A 15246-nucleotide genomic window follows, 5' to 3' on the forward strand; every position below is an offset into this window, starting at 1 on the left:
AGCCTTCTCATTATCTTCTATCTCCCTCATTTTTCTTTTCTTTTTTTTTCTTTTGATTTTTGTAATTTATGCTTTGAGATTTTTGGTAATATAATTTAATGAATACCAAAATTATGCATGTTTTCCTCTCTCTTTTTCATTTTTTGTAGAAATTTTTAAGCTTTTGAGGTATCGGGTTAGTATGTTTTTTTCATCGACAATTGGGGTAAAATGTCTACAAATTTTCAGGTCGTCCCTGTATTACAGTGATGAGAGATCCTTTGAGCAGTGGCTAGGGTAGGGTTTCTAATTTTTTTTCTTTCTTGTTTTTATAAATAACAAACTGTAGTAGGAGTGTCTAAATTTCAATATGAAATTAGGGTTTTTTTTTTTTTGGTATATTAGTTTTGTTTCTTAAAATTTATTTTATGTGAATGGCATTTGAATTATGAGTATTTGTTTGTTTTCTTTGCGGTTGAGGAGAAAATTTTGTTAGGGTTAAGAAAAGAAGCCAAATTTCGGAATCTTGGGTTGATGATTGTTTGGCACCCAGGAAAATTAAAACCCTGGTCTCCCAACTTCCAACTGCCTCGTGTTGTACGGAAACCAAGATAATGTGTACGATAAGCTTGAAAATTTCATTTTCTTTCCTTGGTTTTCTCAGTAATTACGATACTTTCCGGGATCGGATTACACTGAATCATCTCTTGGGGGTGGTTTCTTCTAATCTTCTGTTTGGTAGCTCAGGACCAGGAGGAAAATGAAAGAAATTTAAGATCTCGGATCGGCTGTTACACGCTGAAATCATTCAGCACCTTTGTTTAGTCCGCATAACCCGCAGTTTTCTAAGTCGGTTTAATCTTACGGTCAAGTGAAGTGGAGGTTTTCATCTTTGAAATCGAATATTCAAGATTTTGATCCCTTTTCTTTTCCGCCCTTTCTCAGCAACCGAAGCATTTAGGGTTTTTGAAGTTTTCTTTCCTTTCTATTTTCTTTTACAGACCTAGGGTTTGATCAACAATTTATCCATGAATGAATTTAAGATCGTGTCACTGCTGTTAGGGCTTTTCGTATGTAGAATTCCATCTTCCAATGGAGTCAGTGTATCATGTATGATGGTTTACGATGAAGGTGGGGCAGCTGCAGTTTTCCGATCGCCGGAATGCCCTGACTGGAAACCAATTCACAACCAGACGCTGAATTGCCAGTTTGCGACAATCCGGGGATGGAGAGAATATCAGGAGGATCGAATATCTTGTGATCTTGATATGAAGATACCCTTGCTTGGTATAATCTCAATCTTGTTCATCTATTTTTCTATTCTGTTGTAATAGAGGTTTGTCTTGAAGAAAACTGGAATCTCATTCCCGGCACAGGATGCTTTTTCCTTTAGGCTTTTGTTTGGATCTCGGGAAACGAGGGAAAGGAGAGGAAAAATGCCAAAAACAGCTTGTGAAAAAAAAACAGATTCATTTGAAAGCAATTTTCTTCGCCTACCCTACTTTTTCCTTTCCATGTTCTCCTTGAAACCCAAATGTAGAGTGTCCATTTAGTAATTCTGGTTGAAAACAATTTCTGATTTTAAAAAAATATATTTGATATTTTTTTTTTAGAATTTATTTTAAAAATAGATTTTTTTTTTAGGATTGAGTTCACAAATATATTTTGTTTGTGAAAAACAATTCATAATTATTTTTAAGAACCATTTCCCAAAACTACAAGTCCGGAATTGTTTTTCAAACTCAAAAAATATTTTTACTAATTTTTTTTTTTTTTATGGAAAACATTCTTTTAAAAATTTGTTCTATTTCACCTATTTTTTAGGGTTTATTTTAAAAATTAATTGTACAAACATAAAAATTATTAAAAATAAATAAAAATTATTTTTAAATAATATTTGGATAAACATGGCCTTGACACAGATGCAGGCAAAAGAGAGACCAGGGAGATGAGGGTTGGTGTGGTGGGAGTGTTTGATGGCCATGGTGGTGAGGAGGCCAGTGATATGGCCTCCAAGCTTTTCATGGATTATTTTCTTCTGCACACCATCTTCAACATCTATAAGAAAATGATAGCATTCAATAAAGAACAAGACACAGATCTTCAATCAAAAGAAGGGGATGAATCACTACAAATGAAGATTTTGAGGGAGGCATTGTTGAGGACAATTCATGAAATTGACCTAAAATTTTCCAAGGCAAGTGTACCTTTGTTTCATTACGTTTTTGAGGTAATTTTCCTTATGACCCATCTGGTTTTCTCTCTACTTTCAGGAAGCTCTTCAAAGCAATCTTCATGCAGGATCCACAGCCACTGTTGTTGTTATCATAGATGGTCAAATTTTGGTTGGGAATGTTGGTGACTCAAAGGCCCTTCTATGCTCAGAAAAGAAGAGCAAATCTCACCAAGTGACTCAAGGTCCAGTTTCTCTCTCTGTTGCTTAGGATTATGTTAATTCTTTATTTAGTTTAATGCTAAATTACATGTTCCAAAGGTTAGGGTGGGCAAAACAGCTGATAAATCAATGAACTCAGAAAAATCTAATCAAACCAAGTTGAACAAAATTAAGACTGCATATGACATTAGGAGTGTTTATAATGGAAGTGTTTTCTTTAGAAATGTTGGTATGATTCCTCAAGAAGCATTATAAGTATCATTTTTAAAAACACAGTCAGACGAACTTAAGAGTTCCTTTGGTAGTGTGCATATAGAAAAGTTAAAAAATCACTTGTAATCCTTCCTAAAGAAATATTAGAAAACACGTGATAGATAATTCTTTCAAAAACACTTTTAATAAAATATTGTCAAACACACTCTAATTGATATTTTCAAAAATTCTAAATTTTGAGGTTAACCCGATATAGGCCCGTTATCACACTACCTATTTAGGTTTCATGGCAATATGCAAAGAAAATGTACGAGTTTAATTTTGAGTCAAACAAAATCAATCGAACTAAATCAAACCAAACCAATGTTAAGTTGCAGTCGCTTGTGTCAATAAATAATTGGGTTTAATTTAGTTTCAATCTAATTAAAATTGACTAACTGGGTTTGGTTATCGGGTTTGATTATATTATCAGCATGCATTTTCTTGTTTGGTGCAAGCTGACTGCATGCATGTTACCTCAAAGAACAGGTAGGATATATTTTTCAGCTCAAGAACTGACAAGGGATCATCATCCGGATAGAGAAGATGAAAGAGCCCGAATTGAAGCATCCGGTGGTTCTATTATTGTTTGGGGGGTGCCTCGCGTCAATGGTATTCTTGCAATGTCTCGATCAATTGGTGATGTTTACTTAAAAAGGTCTGTTTCTTAACCTAGACAAATTCTGTTTCTTGCTCTTTTTTCATTTGTTTTAGGCTTCTTCATTTCCAATAATGGGTGGAAACGATTCAACCCAACCATGAAGGTCGGCTTGATTTGAGAAATATGAAAATTGATTTCTATTTGATAGTAATTTTAGGAAACGTTTTTAGTATTTTTAATACTTGAAAATTTTTATCATTCAAGTGTTAGAAATGCTAAAAACACTTTCTAGAATCACTTCCAAATGCACTCTTAATCTGCAATTTAAGAATGAAACCAAATTAATATGTTCACACTTTCTTTCGGGATTTGGATGAGTTTTGATATTATGGGTACACCCCTAAAGTAATTCATTGTTATTAGGGCATTGATCCGATTCATTTTAGATGTATTCTTTATATTTTGGATGAAAGAATTGAACGACTTCAAACTCAATTGAGTTTTAAAAATTAATTGGACGCAAAAGACCTTAATAGGGTTTGTAATCAACCAATCATCTAAACCGAATTCAATAAAACCAGCCTTAAAAAATGCTTGATTTAATTGGATTTTTTTAGTTACTGGCAAGTGCAAACTCAATTGAGCTTTGATTCAAGCGACAAAAATGGCATCTTTGGCTTGACTTTTTGTGTTGCCAACTTTTCTGATTCCACACTTTTATATGCTTTTTTCAGACACGGAGTGATATCTACACCGGAATTAACAGGTTGGAGGGCCCTAACAGCCAATGACAGTTACCTGGTAGTTGCATCTGATGGGATATTCGAAAGCTTGACCCCTGATGACATTTGTGACTTTATAGGCCATCAAAAATCGGGTCTCTCATCTTCATCGTCATTGGCTCACTGCATTGTTGATATTGCTTTTGAGAAGGGCAGCACTGATAACTTGTCAGTCATTGTGGTTCCACTGATATCAAAATAATTTCGAAGAGGACAATTGAGATGATGGTAGAAGCACTTTAAGATTTTTTCTTTGCTTTATTTACTGGCACGGCACTGCACTGCACCTTAATGAAACATTGCTCAGGTATCATCTAATGTACCGAGTGACAACATAGAAAATCGATATACAAATGGAGTGGACTGCTGAGCACAAAACATACAAATTGAGAACAGCTTCCGGAACACAAGCCTGTATTCAATTGTTTGTGACCACAATTTGTCACTGAAACAGAATCTACGCCACTGCTCCATCACTGGATTGCCACCATTATGCCACTTGATACATTTATCTGGTTTGCAGCATGAAAAACATGATTTTCTGCAGAGTGGGTGCAGAAAGTGAGACCCCATTCAACGGGTGAGTCCAGTACTTCCGTGGAAGCCAGGGGAGACTCCCTGAATGGGGAAGAGCTAGGATCTGTTTTAATATCGGTAAATAGCTGCTACTCTTCCAGTTCAATACTGGTCTCTGTAAGCATGCACTTTGAAGTCCAGAGGTTTTGGGAACTAGTGATGCTCTGTATTATAAACAAATATCAAAGATAAGGATGTAAAAAATTTCAGGGAAAATAAAAAGGCTCTGTAACAACTTGTAAGGACTTTCATACATTCTTCAGTTAGGATTTATGGTATTTTCTTGTGTGAAATAGAAGAGCTCGAACAATAAATGAGTACTTAATTTCACCTCTCAAATGAGATAAAAAGATGAACATTTCCCAGTACAAGAACAAGGTTTTGGAAGCAACAGAATGAGAATTAGAAGGATTGACATGGGTACGTATATTCAAACATAACCAAATAAACAGTTGGATTGTGCATGTCAGTACAAAAAGAATGGCTTGTGATGTTTCTGAATGTTGTTTTTATACGGAACTGAAAATATGGATGTTTTGGCATGAAATATTCCCCCAAAGATGTTTTGCCCAACACAGTAATCAGCTCAGATGACGTTAGTCATCAAATTCTGCACAAGTTCTATTCATAATGCAAGAGTGTCTAGCTGTTCTATTTGAGGCTGGGGTTCAGCAGTGTGCACTTAACTAGAAATTAAAACTTTTGCTTCCAGTTTTCCAAAAGATTTCCTAATGTGAAGCTTCTTACTCTTGGTCTCTTAATTTCTTCATGGTGTAATGATATCAATTTGAAGCAGCAGAACAAGGGGTGAAACGTAGAACTTAGTCAATGAAAGGAGGAAAATCTAATGTTATCAATGGTAATAAATGTCTTACATGCGTCTTTAATACCAGATAATAGTGAAACACGTACCTTTTGTGCACAAAAAACTCAACAAGTGCAGAGTTGGATAGATGTGTATTCTTCTCATTATCTTTTGGGAGGGTGTTGAAAATAAGGATGCTGCAATGCATCATCAACACTCAACCGTTCATCCTACATTATACATGCATTGAACCAGCATCATGGTTTGATATGTATCAAATTATATTCATTAATGAAAAAAGCAATGGATTCAAAAACAAGATTTGTCAGAAGAATTTAGGAGAGCATGCATGTTTAGACATCATGCATAAAGCACATTATTATAAATAAGGTTGTCACGTAAAATGGAAGCTAAAACAAATTATAGGCAAAACTTAAAACTGTGGCAATCCAATAACCCCCATCCTAGTGACCATCCCAATCTACTATAATGGGGCTGTTTTAATTAGACATATTACATTCAAATACCAGCAGTTAATGAACAGTTCAAGAATATATGAGCACCACAAAACAACTATTTATTGCCTTTAATGGACTGAACTTTAGATGAATAAATCATCTACTGGGAGAATCCAAGGGGTAATCTATGTTTCCATTAAAATCCTTATACAAAGTGTTTGAAAAATAATAACCAGTTAAAATATCTTGTTCTAGATGAATAAAAAATAAAAACAACCTACACATTTTGTACTTCATTGTAAATTTTTTTTCTTTTTTTTTTGTAAGAAACAACTACATTGAAATAGGAATTAAGATGTACAATAGAAGGATGAGGAATCCTCCCATAAATGAAAGCTAAACACATTGAATACCAAAAGCAAAAAGCCACATGGTAATTACAAAAAGCAACATGGTACTTCATTGTAAAAATTGCAAATATCAAAACTTACTGGATCCCAGAGCAATAGTTGACGCACTAACCGCAGTGCCCACACATTTGGAAACCTATAGACATGAAAAAGGCAAGCATTTAGTGAGTATAACAATCCCTTTGAGGAAAAACACAAAATAATATATAGCAAGTAACTTGATTAAGACAGAATGCAAGATTTTAGATACTAACCCTAATTTCAGAGGATCTCTACTCTTTATTTGATGGGAAAAAAACTCTTCTGAGCATTTCCACGATGCAGGTGAAACTCCACCCTATATTGCAAGAGATGAAATACCATTAGCATATATGAAGACCTGTATTTCTACACAAAAATTGTGTTCTTTGAAAGAAGATAAAGAGTTCAAAAAATGCAATGGTTTGCAACAAATATGTTCAAACACCTTTAAGTATGAGTAATTAAACATTTTGAATTTAACTGCCTGACACTCGGTAATCAGAATATGTTGATCAGAGTGATACTATCTATTAGTTTGTATATCAAAAACGTCAGGAAATCTACACATTATGCTTCTATTGATACAGATGATACTACAGCCCAACATACCATGTAACACACTATTTTACAGTATGTTTTACAGGATGGAAAATTTTATTCATGCATGGGAGTAACAGACATGTCAGTTATTAAAATTGCAAGGGCTCAATATGCAGCAGAATGAGCTCATTGACACAAGATCAGGACTAGCAAAGTCAGTTAATTAAATGTGTATAAGCATGCTCAAATGGACCAAGTAACCAGCCAAAATATATTTCTTGATATCCTGAATCTTATTTCATTCCCTAAATCTAAAGCATCTACCGCTATTATCAAGCAAGGATCCAATTTATGTATGCTTGATGTCTCATCAGGGCATGTAAAAAACCATACACAACCCTTTCTTACTTTTGTGGTAAAAAGAATGGAATAACATAAAATGGTAATTATACAAAGCAGGACCTGAAAATAAAATACATTACCCTTTCTTACTTCTGTGCTAAAAAGAATGAAATTACATAAAATCGTAATTATACAAAGCAGGACCTGAAATAACACCCTATTTCAATTTCAACTTCTTCCAGAAATACCCTCATGTTTTTTTCTTTTAATATCTTCTCTGCCTTACAACCTCACATGTTACACCATTTCCTTTATCAAATCAATTCTACGCTTTCTGCCCAAGCACATAGTTCTTGTAGAGACTCAAAAGTAATTTTCTATCTATATCTTAAAGAGACTACCAAAATATTTATATCAGTCAGAAGAACTATAGAAGCACCAAGTGTATTGGACCAGTGAATTATATGGCAACTATCAGAATTTATATACTTATCTAATCAAAAATTATAATCTTGTTTATCCTGCATATATTTTGCACCATGTACAATTCCATACATGCATTTATAGAGCATCCATGTTTCCAGTTAAGCTACAAATTTGACCCAAAACCTTAACCCGTTAAGTGATGGACCAAAAATGTATATCAAGTCAACTAGTGCTAAGCCCTAACATCTTGCTGCATTGGTCAGCCTTCTTTTGAACTTGTGTATGGACCCAAATAGGGAAATAAACAATAGGAGAGGTTTGAACTTATAAACTCTCTGATAACGTATTAAGCTACCAATGTGACTAAAAAACTTAAGTTATTAGTTAATTCAATTAGTGGTTGGGTATTATATTTATCATTAATTCAAGTTTTTTTATCACTGTCAAACATTGGTCTCCAACCCCACCCCTGGGGTCAAATTTCTGACCACCTCACTGCAAAGGACCATAACTCTTAATGTTGTACGAGAGAAGTAAATTGTTTACCGTCTCCTCATTGATATTATACAAACTACACTGTTGAACAACCAAATTTCCTAAAAGCTTAAACTTGTAGGATTTGGGTCCACAAAATATATCATGTTCTTTAACACCTACTCTCATGTGCAGGCCCATACCCGTAATTGGAGAGACACACATACCAGTGGGCAAACAATCACAATCAACCTCTTTTGGGCTTAGAGACTCAAACTTAAGCTTATAGGATTTGGGCCTCCAATGTCTATCATGCACTCTAACATACACCAATCAGGACTATACATCTCTTCATTGTTATCCATACAAAGAAGACCACCTTCCACAGGAACAAATTTGGAACAAAATGTTAGGACAAGATATCAAATTTTCTTCACTTGTCCCCAGTCTCAGCAACCAAATGGATTATCAAGGGAAGATAAACACAAAAAGAATGTAGGAATCAAATTGCAGACAAGGATGATAATGAAATACAAGAAATTCCACATGAGAAAAATTGAGAATGTCAGTTGACTGATCTGTAACCAATTATAGAACACAGTTACTACCTTATTGCTGAAAGAAGGTATAGCAAAGGGGAAAAGAGAAAAAAAAGGCCAGAAACATATATCCAACAATATGCTGTTTTCTTGCTAACACAAATCCAGGATAATATTAGCAACAAAAGATGGTAAGCTTACTCGACCCTTTGTTAACCCAAGATGAAGGTGTTTTGAGGAACTCCCAGGGATTAAGATGCACATTTCCATGAATGATCTTAGTCTGGGACAACAAAAATCACATCAATTCCAGAACTCTCTGAAGAGAGAGAATAAATAACATTAATTTGCTTTACATCAACTATATTACATTCTTTCTTGATCAAATCAGATAATTTTATGAGGGTCTAAATATCCGGAAATATTTCACAAAACTTTAGACCCTATGATTCATGTTGCTGCATCATAGTGCACAAGATGCTTTTAAGAGAAATTCTTCCATTTCTTCAATGTACAGCAGCTACGGCCTTCTGATGACAGAAAAGAATCACAACTTTTTTCCTGGCCTACTTTTGCATTTCATGAGGTATTTAACAGTACATAGAGTGCTCAAGGTTTATGTATTATTTATTTATTCTGCACAAAGAGCACAATCTCTAGTTCTTTGACTGTGCAATGCACGGGAAGTACCACTAACTCATTTAGAAAAAAAAAATTCAAAATCATGGTTATACACATAGTTATTAACTTGTAAAACGTATTGTGTATCATTTTCCTATTTTTCTGTACTGTATATTGTCTCATATCATAAGTTTTCTCATGTAGAGAAAAATGAATTGAAAAAATACGTGTGTGCGTGCACACATATATATTGGAAGTATGAACTATAGAGTGATATATACCAATTTTATGAAAGATAGTCTGATTTAAAGAGTTCAACGATGTCATATCATATGAAATCATTGAGTATTAGAATTTTGAAAAGTTCAAATTAATAAAATATGATTTTAATGTATGAAATCATCACATAATCCGCAAAAATAAACTTCTTGAATTTTACCTATGATTTTTAGTTCCAAATTTTAACTAAGCATATGCACTTATATGTATATATGTATATATATCTATGTCTATAAGCGTCATTTTCAAATTATTATCTTAGTGGGGGTTATTGATTTATCAATAAATGAATATGTATTAATTTAGAAAAAGTATTATGTTTCTACCATATAGTACCGATATATGTATGGCTTATAAAACAATAGATGTGGTCAAAAGTTAATACATAGAAGCCTAAGATACTCTTGGAAAGATGCTCTTGGAAAGAGGAAAAGGTTATTAATTATATAAGATAGAAAGAGTCCTAAAAGGAAGAGACATTGTGCCAAAACATAATGCCCTAGAAAATAAAGAGATTTTAAGTATGTGATGGCTCTAAGAAAGAGTTGAATTGAGAAAAATAGAAGTTATAAAAAGTTATTTAATACTATATTATGAATTTTTGTATGCTATTTTTTCATGTACTTCATCAATTATTAATTTATATTTCCTTGAGCCCTTAAGGATTTCTAAAAAATTTATTATTTATGCCTTTAACAAGGTTATTAATAGTGCACTGGTCCAAGTTGGGACCAAAAGATTTTATTATTTAACCAAGGTTATTAATTTATCAGACATTTCTTTATCAAAGTTTTATTGTAGAATATTCAATTTAATCCTTTGCCTTCCCCATATAGAATATTTAGTTTAATCCTTTTGATCCCACACTGTTGAAATTTGGCATTCAAAGTTAGGGTTTTTTAATTTAGGAAAGTATTTTAGGAATAAAGAAGGAGAGATCATTTAGGATGATTCAGTTTCCTAATTTTAGGAGAGAATCAGGCTAGATTGATTTTTTCTTATTCAGTCAGTTGTGTATATATATGTGTATGGTGTGTACCTAAAGTATCAAAAAAGGGAATTCAGAAATTCTTCATGGTATCAGAGCCAGTTTTCTGAAACCCTAATCCCTTCTGGCCACCTCGTATTCAGGCCATCATTCATTCCGGCCAAATCTCTCTGGCCATCTCTCAATCCGACCATCTCTCATTCCGGTCATCAGTCCCTGTTCTCAAAGCCAAGGGGGAAAACGATTTCCGGTCGGTCGAATCGTCGTCAGAAAAACATTCACCGCCGGCGAACTTTTCCGGCGAACTTTTCCAGCGAACTTTTCCGGCGACGGTTTTTTTCACACCGCAAGGAGCGTCTGGAGGAGATCTATAACTTTTCCAAAAACACCGGAGCCAGAAAACCATCCACGCGCCTCCCACGCGCATTTTTCCGGCCGGCGACTGCATCTCACGCGTCGGCGCGTGAGGGCGCGTGAGCCACTTTCCGGCGACGCGCTTCCTACTCCAAGCTCACCTGACGCCGACCAGCCACCCTACGTACCTGTTTCTGCCATCCAAGCCCCGCACGTGCCTCTTTTGGGGTCTTTTTGCCTCCGCGAGCCCTCCGATCAGCTTTTCCGACGTCCTCCGGCTATTTTTCCTCAACTCCAATCCCTGCACGTGCCTTGGGAAGTGTTCTTCTACCTTTCCGGTCCATGACGAAATACGGAATGGCATCATCACAAGTATCCAGCGTCACGTCACCAGAATTAGGAGGCAGATCTGAAATTCCAAACCTTGGTGGTAGTGATTCCTCTCCTATTCTCATCACAGGACACAAATTAAATGGCCATAACTACTTACAGTGGTCACAATCTGTGTTGCTGTTCATTTGCGGCAAAGGAAAGGATGAGTACCTCACTGGAGAAGCAGTCATGCCAGAAACTACAGAACCGGGTTTCAGGAAGTGGAAGATTGAAAACAGCATGATCATGTCATGGCTTATCAATTCCATGAATAATGACATAGGTGAAAATTTCTTGTTGTTTAGGACTGCAAAGGACATATGGGATGCAGCCAAAGAAACTTACTCAAGTTCTGAAAATATTTCAGAACTTTTTCAGGTTGAATCAGCCCTACATGACTTCCGCCAAGGAGAGCAGACAGTTACTCAGTATTACAACACACTCACAAGGTATTGGCAGCACCTTGACTTATTCGAGACTCACTCATGGAAATGTCCTGATGATGCAGCAACATACAGGAAAATTGTGGAACAAAAGAGACTGTTCAAGTTTTTCCTAGGACTAAACAGGGAATTGGATGATGTTAGAGGGCGAATCATGGGCATTAAACCCCTGCCAAGTCTCAGGGAGGCTTTTTCAGAGGTTAGGCGTGAAGAAAGTAGAAAGAAAGTGATGATGGGATCCAAAGAGCAACCTGCCCCAACATTGGATGCCTCTGCCCTTGCGACTCGGTCATTTAATAGTAGTGGTGGAGATCGTCAGAAACGGGATAGGCCTTGGTGTGATTATTGTAAGAAACCAGGCCATTATAAGGAGACTTGCTGGAAGCTTCATGGCAAACCGGCTGATTGGAAACCAAAGCCACGGTCTGACAGAGATGGCAGAGCACACGTGGCTGCCAACTCTGAGAGCACCTCTGTTCCCGAGCCGAGTCCATTCAACAAAGAGCAGATGGAGATGCTACAGAAACTATTAAGCCAAGTTGGCAGTGGCAGTACTACCGGTGTAGCCTTCACTGCTAATCGAGGAGGAATGAAGTCGTGGATAGTGGACACAGGTGCTTCTGATCACATGACAGGAGATGCTACCATTCTTCAAAATTACAAGCCAAGTAATGGTCATTCATCCGTCCATATTGCTGATGGTTCAAAGTCAAAAATTGCCGGGACAGGTTCTATAAAACTTACTAAAGACTTATATCTTGACTCTGTTCTCCATGTTCCAAACTTGGATTGTAATCTTTTGTCCATTAGCAAATTGGCCCGTGATCTCCAATGTGTTACTAAATTTTATCCAAACTTGTGTGTTTTTCAGGACTTGAAATCGGGGAAGATGATTGGCAGTGCTGAACTGTGTTCCGGGCTCTACCTCCTCTCATGTGGCCAATTCTCAAACCAAGTCTCTCAAGCAAGTTGCGTACAGTCTCAGAGTATGTTAGAGTCTTTCAATTCTGTGTCAAATTCTAAGGTCAATAAAGATAGTGAGATTATAATGTTACACTATCGCCTTGGTCATCCTAGCTTTGTTTACCTTGCAAAATTGTTTCCCAAATTATTTATCAATAAAAATCCAGCATCTTATCACTGTGAAATTTGTCAGTTTGCAAAGCATACTCGAACAGTCTATCCTCAAATCCCATACAAACCTTCGACTGTTTTCTCTCTAGTACATAGTGATGTGTGGGGTCCCTCCCGGATAAAAAATATTTCTGGCACTCGATGGTTTGTGACATTCGTTGATGATCATACACGGGTAACATGGGTTTTCCTTATGAAAGAAAAGTCAGAGGTCGGGCACATTTTTCAAACCTTCCATCTTATGGTTCAAAATCAATTCAATTCCAAAATTCAAGTCCTCAAGTCAGATAATGCAAAGGAATACTTTACTAGTAGTCTCAGTACTTATCTTCAAAATCACGGCATTATCCACATAAGTTCTTGCGTTGACACCCCACAACAAAATGGGGTGGCTGAACGCAAGAATAGACATCTCTTGGAGGTTGCCCGGTGCCTTATGTTTTCCTCTAATGTTCCAAACTATTTCTGGGGGGAAGCTATTCTCACAGCTACTTATTTGATTAACCGTATGCCATCCAGAGTGCTTACCTTTCAATCCCCACGTCAACTTTTCTTAAAACAATTTCCTCACACCCGTGCAGCCTCTTCTGATTTACCACTCAAAGTATTTGGTTGCACGGCATTCGTTCATGTGTATCCTCAAAATCGTAGCAAATTTGCTCCTCGAGCGAATAAGTGCATTTTCCTAGGGTATTCTCCAAACCAAAAAGGGTACAAATGCTATTCTCCAACCAACAAAAGATTTTACACCACCATGGACGTCTCTTTCTTTGAACATGTCTTCTTCTATCCCAAATCTCATGTTCAGGGGGAGAGCATGAATGAACATCAAGTTTGGGAGTCTCTTCTTGAGGGTGTACCTTCTTTTCACTCAGAGTCACCAAATCCTCTTCAATTCGCGCCCACTGAGTTGTCCACACCCATACCGTCATCAGTCCAGCCATCTCCTGTGACCATCCAGTCTCCCATGCCTATTCAACCTATAGCCCCACAACTTGCTAATGAGAACTTACAAGTTTACATCAGGAGGAGGAAACGACAGGAATTAGAGCACGGATCACAGTCAACATGTGGCCAATATATTGACTCCAATTCAAGTCTTCCTGAAGAGAACATAGGTGAGGATAGGGCTGGAGAGGTGTTAATTCCCAGCATTGATGATTCTACTCTGCCGATTGCATTGAGGAAGGGTGTTAGGAGATGTACAGATCACCCAATTGGGAATTATGTTACATATGAAGGGCTATCACCATCTTACAGAGCATTTGCTACTTCTCTTGATGATACTCAGGTTCCCAACACAATACAAGAGGCATTAAAAATTTCAGAATGGAAGAAGGCAGTACAAGATGAGATTGATGCACTTGAGAAGAATGGGACGTGGACTATCACAGATTTGCCGGTTGGGAAGAGGCCCGTGGGGTGCAAGTGGATTTTCACCATAAAATACAAAGCAGATGGATCAGTCGAGAGATTCAAGGCTCGTTTGGTAGCTAGAGGGTTTACGCAATCCTATGGGATAGACTATCAGGAGACTTTTGCTCCTGTTGCAAAACTGAACACTATCAGGATTCTTCTCTCATTGGCTAGATCAAGGAAGGGAATTGTAGTCTCTCAAAGAAAATACATACTCGATCTTCTTAAGGAGACCGGTATGCTTGGATGCAAACCAATTGATACTCCTATGGATAGTCAGAAGAAACTTGGTATCGAGAAAGAAAGTACACCGGTAGATAGGGGGAGATATCAGCGGCTCGTTGGGCGCTTGATTTATCTCTCACACACTCGGTCAGATATTGGCTTTGCAGTGAGTGCTGTAAGTCAATTCATGCACAGCCCCACTGAGGAACACATGGAAGCAGTCTACAGGATTCTTAGATATTTAAAAATGACACCAGGGAAAGGTCTATTCTTCAGAAAGACAGAGAACCGTGACACTGAAGTATACTCAGATGCGGATTGGGCAGGAAACATCATTGACAGGCGGTCTACTTCTGGATATTGTTCTTTTGTCTGGGGAAATCTTGTTACCTGGAGGAGTAAGAAGCAATCAGTTGTAGCTAGAAGTAGTGCAGAAGCTGAGTACAGAGCTCTTGCACAGGGAATCTGTGAAGGGATTTGGATAAAAAGGGTTCTTAGTGAACTGGGGCAAACGAGTTCATCTCCAATTCTGATGATGTGTGATAATCAGGCAGCTATAAGCATAGCAAAGAACCCCGTGCATCATGACAGGACCAAGCACGTTAAGATTGACAGACACTTCATCACAGAGAAGGTGACTAGTGAGACGGTTAGATTGAACTATGTTCCTACCAAGCACCAAACCGCAGACATCCTCACCAAAGCTTTACCTAGGCCTAACTTTGAAGACTTAACTTGCAAGCTAGGATTATATGATATATATTCTCCAGCTTGAGGGGGAGTGTTGAAATTTGGCATTCAAAGTTAGGGTTTT

At 36.9% G+C, this 15246-nt stretch overlaps 2 protein-coding genes across 6 annotated transcripts in view; one reads left to right on the forward strand and one right to left on the reverse strand.

The window, feature by feature from the left end:
* Window positions 1-14: 14 nt before the first annotated feature.
* On the forward strand, window positions 15-4878 carry LOC117918308 (probable protein phosphatase 2C 51). Of its 2 annotated transcripts, XM_034834857.1 has the most exons (6): window positions 15-861; window positions 981-1266; window positions 1902-2176; window positions 2253-2397; window positions 3116-3284; window positions 3962-4878. In XM_034834857.1, exons 2-6 carry the CDS (start codon window positions 1008-1010, stop codon window positions 4209-4211), a joined length of 1098 nt encoding a protein of 365 aa, XP_034690748.1. In that variant the 5' UTR covers window positions 15-861; window positions 981-1007; the 3' UTR covers window positions 4212-4878. The 2 variants fall into 2 exon arrangements, with proteins under 2 accessions (XP_034690748.1, XP_034690749.1); XM_034834858.1 differs by having other exon boundaries at window positions 15-1266; window positions 1908-2176.
* The window catches only part of LOC117918305 (probable protein phosphatase 2C 51), a 36236-nt gene continuing 25228 nt past the window's right edge, over window positions 4239-15246 (reverse strand). For 2 of the 4 annotated variants that reach the window (XM_034834850.1, XM_034834848.1), the window contains 5 exons: window positions 8802-8883; window positions 6513-6595; window positions 6340-6394; window positions 5498-5620; window positions 4239-4749 (listed from right to left, as the gene is read on the reverse strand). In XM_034834850.1, coding sequence (XP_034690741.1) covers window positions 5555-5620; window positions 6340-6394; window positions 6513-6595; window positions 8802-8883 — 286 coding nt within the window. In that variant the 3' untranslated portion in view covers window positions 4239-4749; window positions 5498-5554. Of the gene's footprint in view, window positions 4750-5497; window positions 5621-6328; window positions 6395-6512; window positions 6596-8801; window positions 8884-15246 lie in introns of those variants that run through there. The other 2 variants (XM_034834855.1, XM_034834849.1) reach the window with 2 other exon arrangements.

Source organism: Vitis riparia, chromosome 7, assembly GCF_004353265.1.
Source record: "Vitis riparia cultivar Riparia Gloire de Montpellier isolate 1030 chromosome 7, EGFV_Vit.rip_1.0, whole genome shotgun sequence".
NCBI lineage: Eukaryota > Viridiplantae > Streptophyta > Magnoliopsida > Vitales > Vitaceae > Vitis > Vitis riparia.